At 41.5% G+C, this 15337-nt stretch overlaps 1 protein-coding gene and 1 long non-coding RNA gene across 2 annotated transcripts; both read left to right on the forward strand.

Moving 5' to 3' along the window:
- The first annotated feature begins 6494 nt into the window (after window positions 1-6494).
- On the forward strand, window positions 6495-8377 carry LOC108428100. Its single transcript, XR_001857902.2, has 3 exons — window positions 6495-6704; window positions 7605-7722; window positions 8021-8377. It is a non-coding gene; the product is annotated as an uncharacterized LOC108428100 (long non-coding RNA).
- A 3120-nt stretch (window positions 8378-11497) lies between these two features.
- LOC108428099 (C-C motif chemokine 14-like) lies at window positions 11498-12968 on the forward strand. The gene is made up of 3 exons (XM_017698816.1): window positions 11498-11601; window positions 12424-12541; window positions 12834-12968. The coding sequence occupies exons 1-3, from the start codon at window positions 11532-11534 to the stop codon at window positions 12886-12888; spliced, it is 243 nt and encodes an 80-aa protein (XP_017554305.1). The 5' UTR covers window positions 11498-11531; the 3' UTR covers window positions 12889-12968.
- The last annotated feature ends 2369 nt before the right edge of the window (window positions 12969-15337 follow it).

A 15337-nucleotide genomic window follows, 5' to 3' on the forward strand; every position in this document is an offset into this window, starting at 1 on the left:
GCTCACATCACATCGCTCACAACAGAAAGGGGGAAAGTACAGTCCCTTGTGGTGCTCCTGTGCTGCGGACCACAGTCTCTGATGTACAGTCCTTCTGCCTGACATACTGAGGTCTGCCAGTGAGGTAGTCAGTAATCAAGGAGACCAGGTGTGGATCCACTTGCATGTTAACCAGCTTGTCTCTCAGTTGGAGGGGCTGAATGGTGTTAAAGGCACTGGAAAAATCAAAGAACATGACTCTTACAGCACAGCCACCCTTGTCCAGATAAGAGTGGGCTCAATGGAAGAGGTATAGCATGACATCTTCCACTCCCACTTTCTCTCTGTAGACGAACTGCAAGAGGTCCATTGTGTGTAGAACCTGGGGTCTGAGAAGATGTAGAAGAAGCGTAGACTCAGATGGAAGATGTGCTGTAGGGGTGCCCCCGCTCAGCAGCGCAGGACCTAAGTAATCTAGGACGTACTTTGTCCGGACCAGCTGCCTTCCTTGTGTGGAGTTTCCTCAGCTCACCTCTAACTTGATCTGCAGTGAACTTGATCTGTGTTGAACTCATTGGATCTCTCTGCGTCACCATCTAACGCACTGTCCATCCTCTGCTTACAGCCTGTAATGGTCTTCATACCATTCCATACCTCCCTCATGCTATTCTCCCTTAACTTCTGCTCCACCTTCACCCTGTAGGACTCCTTGGCCTCTCGCAATTGAACTTTGAGCTCCTTCTGTACGTTCCTAAGCTCCTCCTGGTTGTTGTCTTTAAAGGCTCTCTTCTTATTCAGACCTTTGACATTGCTGGTTATCCAGGGCTTGTTGTTAGCAATGCAGTGTACCTTTTTCCCAGGAACAACAATGTCCATGCAAAAGTTCATGTAGTCCGTCATGCAGCGCGTAATCCCCTCAATGTCCTCCCCGTATGGCTCCTGCAGTAAACTCCATTCCGTGGACTCAAAACAATCCCTGAGAGCCGCTTCGGCTTCAGGAGACCATTTCCTGAAGGAGCGTGTGGTTACAGGCTACAGGCTTAATCATCTCGTTCCCATGCATTAATAAGGTGTGGCCACGGATTAATTTTATTTATAGAGGATGCCATCATCAGGGCTCCATACAATTGTAATTGTAATTGATCCAACATCAACTAGGTTTCTAAGGCCTGAAGCCTGTACAGTGTAAGCTACGTGTTTTGTAGGTCAGCTGTTAGTGTGTTACATCACACATGCCTAAGAGCTCAGACACAACATGACTGATGTGCCCTTGAGCAAGGCACCTAACCCCCAGCTGATCCCCGGGTCCCTAGTGTGTGTGTGTGTGCTCACTAGAGTGTATGTGGTGTTTCACTTCACAGACGGGTTAAATGCCGAGGTGAAATTTCCCCGTGGTGGGACTAATAAGCAGCATTTCTTCTCATGAAGATACTGAAGGTATTTCAAATATTCAGTGTTGTGCACAGCCCTACTTCACAAAGCATGAAGCCATCTCTAATTCTCTGATGTTGGTCCAATGGACATGTGTTTTTGCTCATGGGCAAAGTGGTCTGTCAGTCATCGGTATGACAGTGTTCCCCCAGACATAGGTTGCAATCTTAATTTGGACTTTGCAATGAAAATTTGGACTTTCAAGGCCAAGAGAGGCTTCTCAAATCTTTTGTCTTTTGTCAATCAGTCAGATTCCTGCACATTTAATGTTTCAGTTAAATCATCCATTCAAATTTGAATTATTTAATTGAAAACCTTTTTTTTTTTTTGTGGAAGAAGCAGTTTTGCTTATTAATCACAATACTACTGCCACTAGTACCACATAGTTGTTGTGGTAAGTACTTGGGTGATGGAGAGTCATTGTTTGTAACATGAAGATGCTCAGAGTAAAATCCAAAAGATGAGGCTTTAATATCAAAGGGGTTGGCAAAAATCAGGGTCAGTACACATGTGTGGGTCAAATCGAAAACAGCCAAAAGACACAAAACAGCAAACATAACCAGAGGGGCAAAGACAAGAGGCAGAAAACAGGAATCCAGAAAGTAGTCCAAAACAAAAAGGCAATCGAGAAAAGAGGCGCTCAGCAGCTCTACCAGAGAAACAATACCTCACTATCATCCTAAGCTGAAGCCCAGACTTATATACTAAACTAAAGAAATCACATGACAAGCCACACAGGTGAAAAAGATCAGTACTCAGCAGAGTTAGAACAATGGCTGGTTGAGGTTAAGGAGTCACGTGATCTCCCAGTTGATTCTGGGAAATTGAGTCCCTATGCGAGTCAAGACCAGAACGGTGTTTGACAATTGCATCAAATGTAATAGTGTTTTAAAACAATGAAATGTTTTAGAGGATGTGCTGCCTCTTTATCTGTAACGGTTTGATTTGGCTTTAATTGAATGTGTTTAGCTTGATTGAACTTAATTGAAGTTTATTTATACAGCACTTTTTACAACAGGTGTTGTCACAAAGCAGCTTTACAGAACAGTCAGTATTACAGAATGAAAAAGAAAAGAAGAAAAGAAGAAAATCCGGGTCCGAGCCCCCAGGAGCGTCGCCAGTGGCAACAGTGGCGATCAAAAACTCCCTAAAAGAGGAAGAAACCTTGAGAGGAACCAAGACTCAGAAGGGGAACCCGTCCTCCTCTGGTCCACACTGGACAGCAAACATTGCTACTATGAAGTATTATAGTACACAGAGGTTGAAAAAAGAAAGCAGCAGCCAATTTGATTAGTTTATGATTATGCAGCAGCAGCGGCGACAGCGGTGGTTAAGCCGATGGCTGGTGAGCAGTGACCCTCGATCAGGGCAGAAGGGCCAACAGCATCAGACGCACAGGATGGGCGGCTGTTCAGCTCGGCAGAGAAAAGAAGAAAACACAGAGCCAGTTCTGTAAAGAGTGGCTGACCACAGATTACAGCATAGCAGAGCAGCAGAGCCTCCGGCAGGTCTAGATCTAGAGCTGGGGGGCTTTGTATGAGAAAGCTCTTTAAATATAGATACACACCCTTTCAGTTGAATATTGTTTAGTTGAATATTATTTACACCTCTGATTATTAAACATTAGTAACAGCGACTATATTACTGATAATAATAATAATTAGTGCTTTTCAGGAGTTTTTAAGTGCTGTTTTTAAGTTCTGTTTATCTGATGGGGGCAGTTTTGGTGTCTACCCGGTGTTCCAGGTGGTTGTTAGGAGTCCCTCTGTAGCTTTTAAGCAATTGTGAGCTCAAACTTTTTTACAAACTTGTTTTTCCACTTCGAACTGACGTCATTGTAGTTGCAAATTGAGAAACATAAACCAGGTACGATTTAAACACATAAAATGCTGTTTGTGTAGTTCTCTACAAAATGTTTCCACCTGTCAAACTGGACTCAATCGACTGAGTTACATAAAGTACAGGTTTCATTTGATACATTGAAAGAATGACATTCACTGGTTACTTCATGAACAGGCGTTGACTGACTATCTGCAGACACATCAGATACATCAGAGCTGCTATCATTGGGTAATCTTTATACTAGAGTTTCTGCTCCGCACTCTGAGAGGAAGATGTGGTGAGTGGGCGGGGGGCAAAACACCTGTTTTTAATAAACATTTGACAAAAACAGCTCATTTAAGTAGAGCTTTATCAGATAAAACTGGAGATAGAACAGATAGAACTCAGAGCTTCACCACGCCTGCAGAGAAGATAATGTGTGTTTTGGGGGGGGTGTGTGGGGACTAAGTAAATCTGTATCAGCCTCCACAGTTGCTGGACTCCTGTCTCCGCTGTAGCTCTGCTGGGAGTCAAACTCAATTATATACAACCTTCTTAACTGATTCCACCACTGAGAGGCCCAAATGTGAGCTTTTAACATCACACCCTCATCGACAGCCCAGGACCTGGAATCTGAGTAATGTGTTCATGTTGTAGCTACAGTCTATGTCCCGTTATGACGATTACAAAGAAACCTCAAAATCCAAATATAACACTGTTCAGTATTCAGTGTCACTCATTACCTTTATTACGGCTTCCGTTCATTTCAGGAGACTTGATGGAAGATTTCTACAGGGAGATTCACTCGAAAGAGGCCCAGAATACTCTGCAATAACCCTCGCTAAGACGAGGCAATCTGAATGACACAATGTGCAATGTGCTCCTCGGTATATGCAGTTTCACACAAACTGAGATGCTCCTGTGTCAGCGTGATAAGGTAGGCACTGAGCAGCTGTTGCAATGTTTAATCTCCGTTTACAACTTCTGGGTGCAGACCCCCGTACCCCTTTATGTGTCTGGCAGAAAACGGAGAGCACTTCCAGCACTGCATGTAATGCAATCAATCACACATATGTCAAGGTATGTAGTATATTTTTTTGGTTCAGATTACTTCATCATAATTGGAGTTAGACCAGAATATTCAGGGCCTCTTTCGAGTGAATCTCCCTGTAGTTCTATGAGGTTTTACACTTCTGTGTCTGGATCTTACATCTTATAGTCCTGTTCTGTGTGCTTGTCCGTTGCACCCTTTTGCAGGTGGGCTTTTATTGCTCCTAGATGTTACTGCTTTACAATAACACTGACATTTGACCAGGGCAGCTCTAGCAGGGCAGGAATTTGACAAACTGACTTTTCAAACATCCTGAGACAGAACCGTGTTGAGTCACTGAGCTCTTCAGTATGACTCAGTCTACTGCCAGTGTCTGTCTATGAAGGTTGCTTGATTTCATGCATATGAGTATCTACACGTTTGGAGATGAGTAATGAGTATTAATGAGTTATTGCATAATGAATAAACTGCATCACAGGGTTTCAGTAACTATCTGATGTTCAGTGCATTGAGCTTATCAGATTCATCAGGCCTGCTATCATCATGGGTTGTCTTCATACAACCCCAATTCGAATGAAGTTGGGACGTTGTGTAAAACAAAGAAAAACAGAATACGATGATTTGCAAATCCTTTTCAACCTATATTCAACTGAATACACTACAAAGACAAGATATTTAATGTTCAAACGGATAAACTTTGTTGTTTTTTGCAACTATTCACTCATTTTGAATTTGATACCTGCAACAGATTCCAAAGAAGTTGGGACAGGGGAGTGTTTACCACTGTGTTTTCTTTCCTTTTCACCTTTCCTTTTAACAACACTCAATAAGCATTTGGGAACTGAGGACACTAATTGTTGAAGCTTTGTAGGTGGAATTCTTTCCCATTCTTGCTTGATGTACAGCTTCAGTTGCTCAGCAGTCCGGGGGCTCCGCTGTCATATTTTGAGCTTCATAATGCGCCACACATTTTCAATGGGAGACGGTCTGGACTGCAGGCAGGTCAGTCTAGTACCCGCACTCTTTTACTATGAAGCCACGCTGTTGTAACACGTGCAGAATGTGGCTTGGCGTTGTCTTGCTGAAATAAGCAGGACGTCCCTGAAAAAGACGCTGCTTGGATGGCAGCAGATGTTGCTCCAAAACCTGTATGTACCTTTCAGCATTAATGGGGCCTTCACAGATGTGCAGGTTACCCCTGCCATGGGCACTAACACACCCCCACACCATCAGAGATGCTGGCTTTTGAACTTTGCGCTGAAAACAATCCAGACAGTCCTTTTCCTCTTTGGCCCGGAGGACACGACGTCCATGATTTCCAAAAACAATTTGAAATGTGGACTCGTCAGACCACAGGACACTTTTCCACTTTGCATCAGTCCATCTCAGATGAGCTCGGCCCAGAGAAGCCGGCGGCGTTTCTGGGTGGTGTTGATATGTGGCTTTTGCTTTGCATGGCAGAGTTTTAACTTGCACTTGTAGATGGAGCGACGAACTGTGTTCACTGACAGTGGTTTTCTGAAGTGTTCCTGAGCCCATGTGGGAATATCCGTTACAGAATGATGCCGGTTTTTAATGCAGTGCCGCCTGAGGGATCGAAGGTCATGGGCATTCAATGCTGGTTTTCTGCCTTGCCGCTTACCTGCAGAGATTTCTCCAGATTCTCTGAATCTTTTGATGATATTATGGACTGTAGATGATGAAATCCCTAAATTCCTTGCAGTTGCACATTGAGAAACGTTGTTCTTAAACTGTTGGACTAGTTGCTCACGCAGTTGTTCACTAAGTGGTGAACCTCGCCCCGTCCTTGCTTGTGAATGACTGAGCCTTTCAGGGATGCTCCTTTATACCCAATCATGACAGTCACCTGTTTCCATTTAACCTGTTCACCTGTGGAATGTTCCAAACAGGTGTTTTTGAGCATTTCTCAACTTTCCCAGTCTTTTGTTGCCCCTGTCCCAAATTCTTTGGAACGTGTTGCAGGCATCAAATTCAAAATGAGTGAATATTTGCACAAAACATAGTTTATCCGTTTGAACATTAAATATCTTGTCTGTGTAGCGTATTCAATTGAATATAGGTTGAAAAGGATTTCCAAATCATCGTATTCTGTTTTTATTTATGTTTTACACAACGTCCCAACTTCATTCGAATTGGGGTTGTACTAGAGCTTCTGCTCTGAGCTCTGAGATGAAGATGTGGTGAAGGGGGAGGCCGTGGGGGGCAGAGCCTTTAATAAAGGACTGAAAATGAGCTATAAAAGAGAAAGTGAGAGTCTCAGCAGCTCAAAAAACGAGATATAGACAGAGAGAGAAACATTCAGAGCTTCAGACGCCTGCAGAGAAGATGGAGATGAAGATGAGCTGTGTGTGTTTGGTGCTGGGGCTGGTCCTGCTGATGACCGTCTCCTCAGACGCTGACAGTGAGTTTAACACACTTTGTATCTTTCCAGTCAGATCCAGACACATTATAATCAGGGGTGAAAGATTACTCGAGTAATTACACTTTCTTACTGTAAGTCCTCATTTGGTAAATCTGTACTTCAGTGTATGTGAAACTGAACACTTCTACTCTTTTACATTACATTTCCAAATGATAAAAGCTCCTTACATCTTGTAATTCAGACTTTTGTAAGAACTATTTTAAAGCTGCAGGAGACGCCTTTCTTCTTCTCGGTCTCTTCTGAAGCAGTTCAGTTCTCACTCATTTGGTGTTTTAATTACAACATCCAATCAAATTCATATCAGTGGACTAACAGCCCACAACTATGCTAGATTATGTTTTGTGGAAGAAACAGTTCTGACTATTAATAACAGTAATATTCTCATAGTTCTGGTGTTAAGACGAGGCAGGTTGGCCAGTCTGGGTGATGGAGGAGGTGATTTGTACCCAGCACTAAAGTTAACAATGTTTTAAGATTAAAATGGATGTGCTGACTTTGCTGTTTTTTAGATATGTAGTTAATGGAATGTGTTTAAATATAGAAATAAATGAATTCAAGACACTTACTTTGTAATAATTTCAGTTAAAATGCTTTCTTTGATAGTAACTCTGTATTAAACAGTGACTCTACTACTGCTAATAATAATAATAATAATAATAAATAGCAATGAGAACAAGTACTACTGAAAATGGTAAATCAGTGATGATAAAAACAAAATTGTTAACTTGTAATAATACAGTTATAGTGTTGTTATTATTATGAGCATTTCAGAAACGTTTTTTCATCTGTATTAATAGTAAAAGTTGTGTGCAGAAAACGCCGCTCCAAGTGTTTCATTATTAGAAGACAGAGCTTCACCGTCTTTCTTCTCCTCCACAGCTTTTGCCTTTGGTCATCCTGTTCAGTGCTGTTTCCGCTTCGTTCATTTTAGTATTCCATACAATGAAATAAAACAAGTTGAAAAACTACATTCCAGCTGCCCACACAAAGGCTATGTGTGAGTATCTGCCTTTGTCATTACTGAAGGAATTAAACCTCTTATCTTCAAAACAGGAGCTTTTCCGTTCATCATGAGATTTTAGCAGGATGTAAATGTCAGCTGCTGTTTTCAAATCATGTTTAAAAAACTGAAGGTGCCCGTTTTTGTTCCATTAGACACAATATGGGGTTCATTGTCTTACTGTGTCACATAAAAAACCTTCATTTCTATATTAACTCTGATTTTCTTTTTAATATCAGTAGATGAGACTCTCTTGACCAAAAGCATTAATAAGGTTAACTGTTCTGTATTTCAGGATTACAACTTCGAGGGGCAAAATCTGCAAGAAGGACTCTGTCCATTAATTTTTCAGAGTTGTAACTTCAACACAGCCCAGCCGCAGCAAACAGAGCAGCTAAAAGCTTTACACTCCCCTGTAATCATCACAGCATTTTATCAGCCAGCGCTTTGCTTTTTCAGTATTATCAGTGGCTGTTTAACTCTGTGGAAATAAACAGTGCATGGTTAAAAATCTCTGTAGAGAGAAAAAAAAACAGTCAAATTAGATTTCAGTGCTAGAGCTTCTGTGCAATAATCAATGTACTGATTCTTTTCATTATCATTGATGCTTATTTTATGCTGTGGATTCAAATAAAACTGCATTGCAAACATTTCAAGTGAATCATTTATTTCGTCACAGTATTACATGGTTATTATATGAAAGAGTGATGCTGTAATAGTGATATTGTAGAGACTGTGTGTGCGATGTTGGGCTCTGGACTCTGGTTCTATGAAGGAGGTGAACGGTGAGTCTCACAAGCCAGACGTTAACCTGTGATCAGAGACTCTGGAGTGGTTCATCACCAAGAACCACCGATGTTGATCAACCAACCTCAGACTGTTGTTAAAGTTTGGTCTGTGGAAAATGGGAGGACCTTTCGCGTAAGAGCTCCTAAATGCTTCAGAGAAATCCTTCAAGATGTGACGCCAAGAACTTCACATTTATATAAATACATAGACTGCGTCTCGCTCTGAAGAGGTTCAGTGTTCAGTGTTAGAGATCGTGCGTCCATTCAGTGAATGGTGAAGTGCCAAGAAGATTCAGGTCCCTCTGCACTCAAGAACTTTCACTTCAGTATGCGACATCAACCTGGCCTCTCCTCCGTCTCCATCTGGACAGTGAAGAATCACAAAATGTCTTTAATTGGTTATTTATTTATTTATTTATTGATATGGGCACAGTGGGTAGCGCTGTCACCTTACAGCAAGGAGGGCTGGGGTTTGATTCCCCGGCCGGGGCGACCAGGGTCCTCTCTGTGTGGAGTCTGCATGTTCTCCCCGTGTCTGCGTGGGTTTCCTCCGGGTTCTCTGGTTTCCTCCCTCAGTCCAAAGACATGCAGGCCAACTGGTCGTGGTAAATTGCCCCGTGGTGTAAATGTGTATGTGTCTGCAAATCATTTCACAACTTTTTCCACCTTTAATGTGACCTATAACCTGTACAGTGCAATTGAAAAACAAACAGAAACCTTTCAGGGAGGTGAAGTAAACATAAACAACTGAGATGATGGGGTTGCATAAGTGCGCACACCCTTTTATAACTGGGGGTGTGGCTGTGTTCAGATTTAACCAATTACATTCAAACTCATGTTAAATTGGAGTCAGCACACACCTGTCACCAATTAAAGTGCCTCTGATCAACCCCAAATAAAGTTCAGCTGTTCTAGTAGGCTTCCAGCACAAGCCATGGTCCGCAAAGAGCTGCCAGAGCGTCAGAGGGATCTCATTATTCAGAGATATCAGTCAGTTGAAGGCTACAAAAGAATTTCCAAGTCATTAAATAAACCATGGAACACATTGAAGACTGTCATCATCAAGTGGAGAAAACATGGCACAACGGTGACATTACCAAGAACAGGACGTCCGTCCAAAATTGATGATAAGACAAGAAGAAAACTGGTCAGGGAGGCTGCCAAGAGGCCAACAGCAACATTGAAGGAGCTGCAAGAATTTCTGTCAACTACTGGCTGTGCAGTACATGTGACAACACCCTCCCGTCTTTCTTCATATGTCTGGGCTATGGGGTAGGGTGGCAAGACGGAAGCCTTATCTTTCAAAGAAAAACATCCAAGCCTGGCTTAATTTTGCAAAAAGACATCTGAAATCTCCCAAACTCATGTGGGAAAATGTGTTTTGGTCTGATGAAACCAAGGTTGAACTTTTTGGACATAATTCCAAAAGGTATATTTGGCGCCAAAACAACACTGCTCATCACCAAAAGAACACCATACCTACAGTGAAGCATGGTGGTGGCAGCATCATGCTTTGGGGCTGTTTTTCTTCAGCTGGAACTGGGGCACAAAACCTTTGGCCTTCTGTTAGAAAGCTGAAGATGAAGAGGAACTTCATCTTTCAGCATGACAATGACCCAAAACATCTAAATCAACAAAAGAATGGCTTCACCGGAATAAGATTAAGACTTTGGAATGGCCCAGCCAGAGTCCAGACCTGAATCCCATCGAACATCTGTGGGGTGATCTGAAGAGGGCTGTGCACAGGAGATGCCCTCGCAATCTGTCAGATTTGGAGCGGTTTTGCAAAGAAGAGTGGGCAAATATTGCCACATCAAGATGTGCCACACTGATAGGCTCCTACCCAAAAAGACCGAGTGCTGTAATAAAAGCCAAAGGTGCTGCAACAAAGTATTAGTTTCAGGGTGTGCATATTTATGCAACCAGGTTATTTTAAGTTTTTTATTTTATATTTTTCCCAATGTAAAGGTTTCTGTTTGTTTTTCAATTGCACTGTACAGGTTATAGGTCACATTAAAAGGTGGAAAAAGTTGTGAAATGATTTTTTACGTCACAAAAACCTGGCATTTGAACAGGGGTGTGTAGACTTTTTATATCCACTGTACATGCCTGCTTCTGTAAGACATCACAATACATGACTTCTTTATCATGTTTCTTTTTAGGGACCCCCTGAAAGCAATAAAAATACATTGAGGGGTTGATTAGGCCCTGTAATTCACACCTTGCCTTCAGTCTGTGTGCTATTATGATACATTATGCAGAAATTGTTTTTCAGTATTTACTATGTCCACCATTTACTTTTATTACTGCTTCTTTTCAGGAGACAGAAGATTTTTATGAGTTATGAGCTTCAGCACGTAGTAGTTCCCTTCAGTGTGCTTGTGTGTTGTACCCCTTTGTGGGTGAGCTGTTGTTGCTGATGTTTCTGCTTCACAATAACACTTACCGCTGACTAGGGCAGCTCTAGCAGGCAGGAATTAGTTGACCTTGTAGACAGGTGGCATCCTGTGAGTCACTGAGCTCCTCAGTACAACTCAGTCTACATATTTCTGTGTGTGGAGATTGAATGACTGTATGGCTGATTGTAGGTTGAAAAGGATTTGCAAGTCATCGTATTCAGTTTGTATTTGTTTTACACAGCGTCCCAACTTCACTGGAATTGGGCTTGTAAGAGGAAAGCAATGTAAAGCTAGAACCGTCTAATAGGTTCTCTGTCAAGTAAGAGATGGAGTTCATGATCAGTGCCAGATGCTGGCGGCTCTACTGTGGTAATTCTAGTAACTGCCTGGTGTTTGGTGCACTGAGCTTATCAGGTACATCAGGCCTGCTATCATCATGGGTCATTTTCATACTAGAGCTCCTGCTCCGAGCTCTGAGAGTAAGATGTGGTGAATGGAGGAGGCCGTGGGGGGCAGAGCCTTTAATAAAGGACTGAAAATGAGTTATAAAAGAGAAAGTGAGAGTCTCAGCAGCTGAGAAGAGAATTCAGAGCTTCAGACGCCTGCAGAGAAGCTGGAGATGAAGATGAGCTGTGTGTGTTTGGTGCTGGGGCTGGTCCTGCTGATGACCGTCTCCTCAGACGCTACCGGTGAGTTTAACACATGTTCTAGCTTTACTTGCAGATCCAGACACAGATTAACACACTATAATCGGGGTGGAAAATACTCGAGTAATTGTACTTTCTTACTGTACTTAAGTATAATTTTGGAAGATTTGTACTGAAGTATTATTAAAACTGAAATTTGTACTCTACAAAATACAAGTCTCAAAGTGTCGGAGATGCTTTCCTTTTTCTTCCTCTTGTCAATCAGTTGAGTTACTGCACATTAGGATTTTTTAAATTTCACAGATTTTATTTTTAATTTTTTTCTAAAACATCCAAAACAACCCAGTGTTAGTTAATTAAATATATTAAAACATTAAAAAGGATAGAACAAACTTTTCTATCGGTAACTTTTTGATTTTTTTAAATATGTTTTAATATAGATATGGATTAATTTAAGACTCTTATTTTGTAATCATCTCAGTTACATAGTTTCTCAGATAGTAACTCAGTATTAAAAATGATTAAACTATCCATCCATCCATCCATCCATCCATCCATCCATTTCCTAAACCGCTTCTCCGTCAGGGTCGCAGGGGGGTGCTGGAGCCTATCCCTGCAGTCTTCGGGCAGAAGGCAATGACTAAACTATTATTAATATTAGTAATTAGTACTACTAAAAATAGCAATGGGAATAATTTCTACTGATCAATAATAAGAAGAAAACTGTTCATTATTGTTTATTATTTTGAGCATATTTGACCAGTTTTTGTTATTGGTATTCATAGTGAAAGTAGTTAAGTGTGCAGATTAAACTGCAGGTTCTTCATTAGAAAGCTTCAAAATCTTTCTTCTCCTCTTCCCCAGGTGGTTCCAATGCCCATCCTTATCCCTGCTGTTACAGCTTCATCACTCTTAAAATTCCAGAACAAGAAATACTAAAAATTGAAAAAACACATTCTGACTGCCCAAAGCCCGGCTTTGTGTGAGTATCAAACTTTAGAAGATGATCGTCGCCGTCAGAATAAAGCCTCCAAAATAAAAACTTTCCAAGAGAGGAAAAAACTTTCCTAACTTTACTGCACGTTAAAGCAACGAGATTTTTTCCCAATTTCTATTGGACTCGTTCATCATGAGATTTTTGTGAATGTCAGCTCATGTTAAACAACCGAGGTTTGCTCTGTTAGAGACGATATGTGGTTTATTGTCTTATTAATATCAGTAGGTGAGACTCTCTTCACTGAAAGCATAATGAGGTTAACTGTGCTGTTTTTCAGGGTTACAACTCCGAGGGGCAATTTCTGCAAGAAAAATCTCTGCGGCGAAAAATAACATCAGCATTTAGGTTTCAGTGCTAGAGCTTCTGTGCAATAAAGAATGTTTTGCTACTTCTTATGTCACTTATGCTTTTTTTATACTGTGGATTCAAATAAAACTGCATTGCAAACATTTTAAGTGAATCATTTATATCATCATAGTGTTACATGGATATTAGAGGCAGTGAGAGTGATATAGTGGTGGTATAGTGGTGATATACGTAGTAGAGGCTGTGGGTGTGTCTTCACTCAGAATCACAAAAAAACTGCATTATAATGAGTTAAGGATGAGGCATTATGTTGTGTTTAGAGTAACTGTGTGGTAATGAAACAAGAATTATACATATTTAGATACACAGAACAGACAAAAATAAGCAATACAGTTGAAAGCTGTATGGATATAAAAATAAAGGGTGATGTTTGGGCTTTTGGGTTTTGCGATCAGAGGATCTGGCCCTTTAGACTGACCAACAAACCAGCCAACCTGTATAAGTTTGATCTGTAGAAAACAAATCAGCAGTCGGGTCGATGATTTCTCGCTGAAGAGCTTCTAACCCCTTGACTGATTTTAAGATGCGATGCCAAGATCTCTACTGTCTTTGTAAACACAGAAACCCTGTTTGACTCTGATGAGGTCTGTTTTTCTCTGTAAGTACAGATCAGATAAGGTTAGAAATGAAGGTTCTGTGCTGGTACATTTTTCACTCAAGGTACAAACAGTGTAAATGTCCCCTCAAAAGGTTCTACAGTGGTATAGTGTAGGGTGCTTACCCCGGTGGGGGAGCCTCATGAAACAGTCGAATGTTGAGCAACATTTTAAAAGAAACTGTTCAATGCTTGGAGTAGTTTCCTGGCAAAAAGGGGAGGAAAGCGGGTATAGCTGAAGCTTAAAGCAGAGCAAAGTAAACCTGCGTTGTCGTTAATATTTTTTAGCCTACACTAGGACATAAACACATACTGAGACATGCAGGGCATTAAATGTTGTGGCTCCCAAGGTGGCTTGATTTATGTTGAAAGGACAAAATGTCTCTTCTTAACATTTGGGTTGTGACTCCTGACCTAACCTGGCTTTTAATGCAGAGGGAGCCGGTCAGATTTCTCAATCATCCAGTTGTTTTTGTGCCGCCAAAGACTGTCTGGGCACTGCACTTCCGCACTGCCAAGGCCCGCCTTTTATGTTCCGTCAACGTTACGTTATGAAATAAATATTTAGAAAATAGATTTTTGACATTAGTGAATCGATTCAGAATCGTCCACGTCCACATCGCAATGCATCTAAAAGTCGAGTTTTCCTCACCCCTAATGATTCACTGTGTCGGGCTGTGGGGTTATTGTGTGCAATATTCAGCAAAATATCCACATGTGAGCCACAAGAAATCCACCTGTGACAAATTCTCAGCTACAAATCAGGTGTCAATATCAGGATTTTGACAGCTCCATTCTGATTATCCATCCGTAGATCCATGTGCATTCAGTTCAATGGGAAACGCTCTTCTGTGCACTCTCAGAAATAAAGGCACTAAACTGTCCCTGGGGCAGGACCCCTCTCATCACTGGGGTGGTTCCCTTAAAGCTCCAGCTCAGTCCCTTTAGTCAGGGAACATAAATGAACCATAATCCACTGAAATGATCTGTTTTAAGCTGTACTGACTCCACACACCCCGCCTCGCCTCGCCTCCAGGCTTTTACTCTACTGTTCTGTTTTAAAACATTCGGTTATGAAAAGGAACAAATACCAACTTTTCACCTGGAAAAACGGATTTAAGCTTCACAATCAGACCTTAAACCACTTAAGGGTCCTTGGGCAAGACTCCTAACACCACCTTCGCCTACTTGTGTAAAATGATCAAATTGTAAGTCGCTCTGGATAAGAGCGTCAGCCAAATGCCGTAAATGTAAACGTAAATGTAAAATGAGGCTAAAGTCGCTTTTCATTCTCCAGCTTCTTGTTCGAATTTTTCTGTTCCACCTTAAATTCTGACTGAGGCGCCAGGACGGAAACGCGGCACCATTTAAGGTGAAATGGGGACATTCGAAAAAGAAGTGACGTCATCTTCACAACTGTAGTGTTTGACCATCTCTCGGTGACGATTTAATGCGCCAGGAAACCAACTGCGCTACTTATAAATGCGAATAAGTCTGTTCATCTCCAAATGTTCAAGCAAGCAATGTCAAAGCTTCCATCCAAATTGGAACTGAATTACGAACCCGGGCTTTCGCGCTATGTTGCTGAGAGAGCGTTTAGTGTCGAACATGTTGTAATGACACAGCGACACCCCCTCCCTTTCTACAACAAGACCAAAACTGGAAAAATCACTAAATGAAATGGGTAGGATGGCTGTAATGTGCTGTGTGGACATGCATTGCCACTGGATCTTATTTCAGTATAACTACGCATTTTATCACAGATGAATGGCAGCAGTGTCTCGTGTGCTCCAAACAAGAGCAGTGAATGAGAGCCTTCC

The sequence above is a fragment of the Pygocentrus nattereri genome, chromosome 8, assembly GCF_015220715.1.
Source record: "Pygocentrus nattereri isolate fPygNat1 chromosome 8, fPygNat1.pri, whole genome shotgun sequence".
Taxonomy (NCBI): Eukaryota; Metazoa; Chordata; class Actinopteri; order Characiformes; family Serrasalmidae; genus Pygocentrus; species Pygocentrus nattereri.

Coding starts and splice junctions, on each gene's coding strand:
- LOC108428099 (XM_017698816.1), top strand. CDS start 11,532: ATGAAGATGAGCTGTGTGTGTTTGGTGCTGGGGCTGGTCCTGCTGATG. Junction 11,602..12,423: donor CGTCTCCTCAGACGCTACCG/GTGAGTTTAACA, acceptor CCTCTTCCCCAG/GTGGTTCCAATGCCCATCCT. Junction 12,542..12,833: donor TGCCCAAAGCCCGGCTTTGT/GTGAGTATCAAA, acceptor GCTGTTTTTCAG/GGTTACAACTCCGAGGGGCA.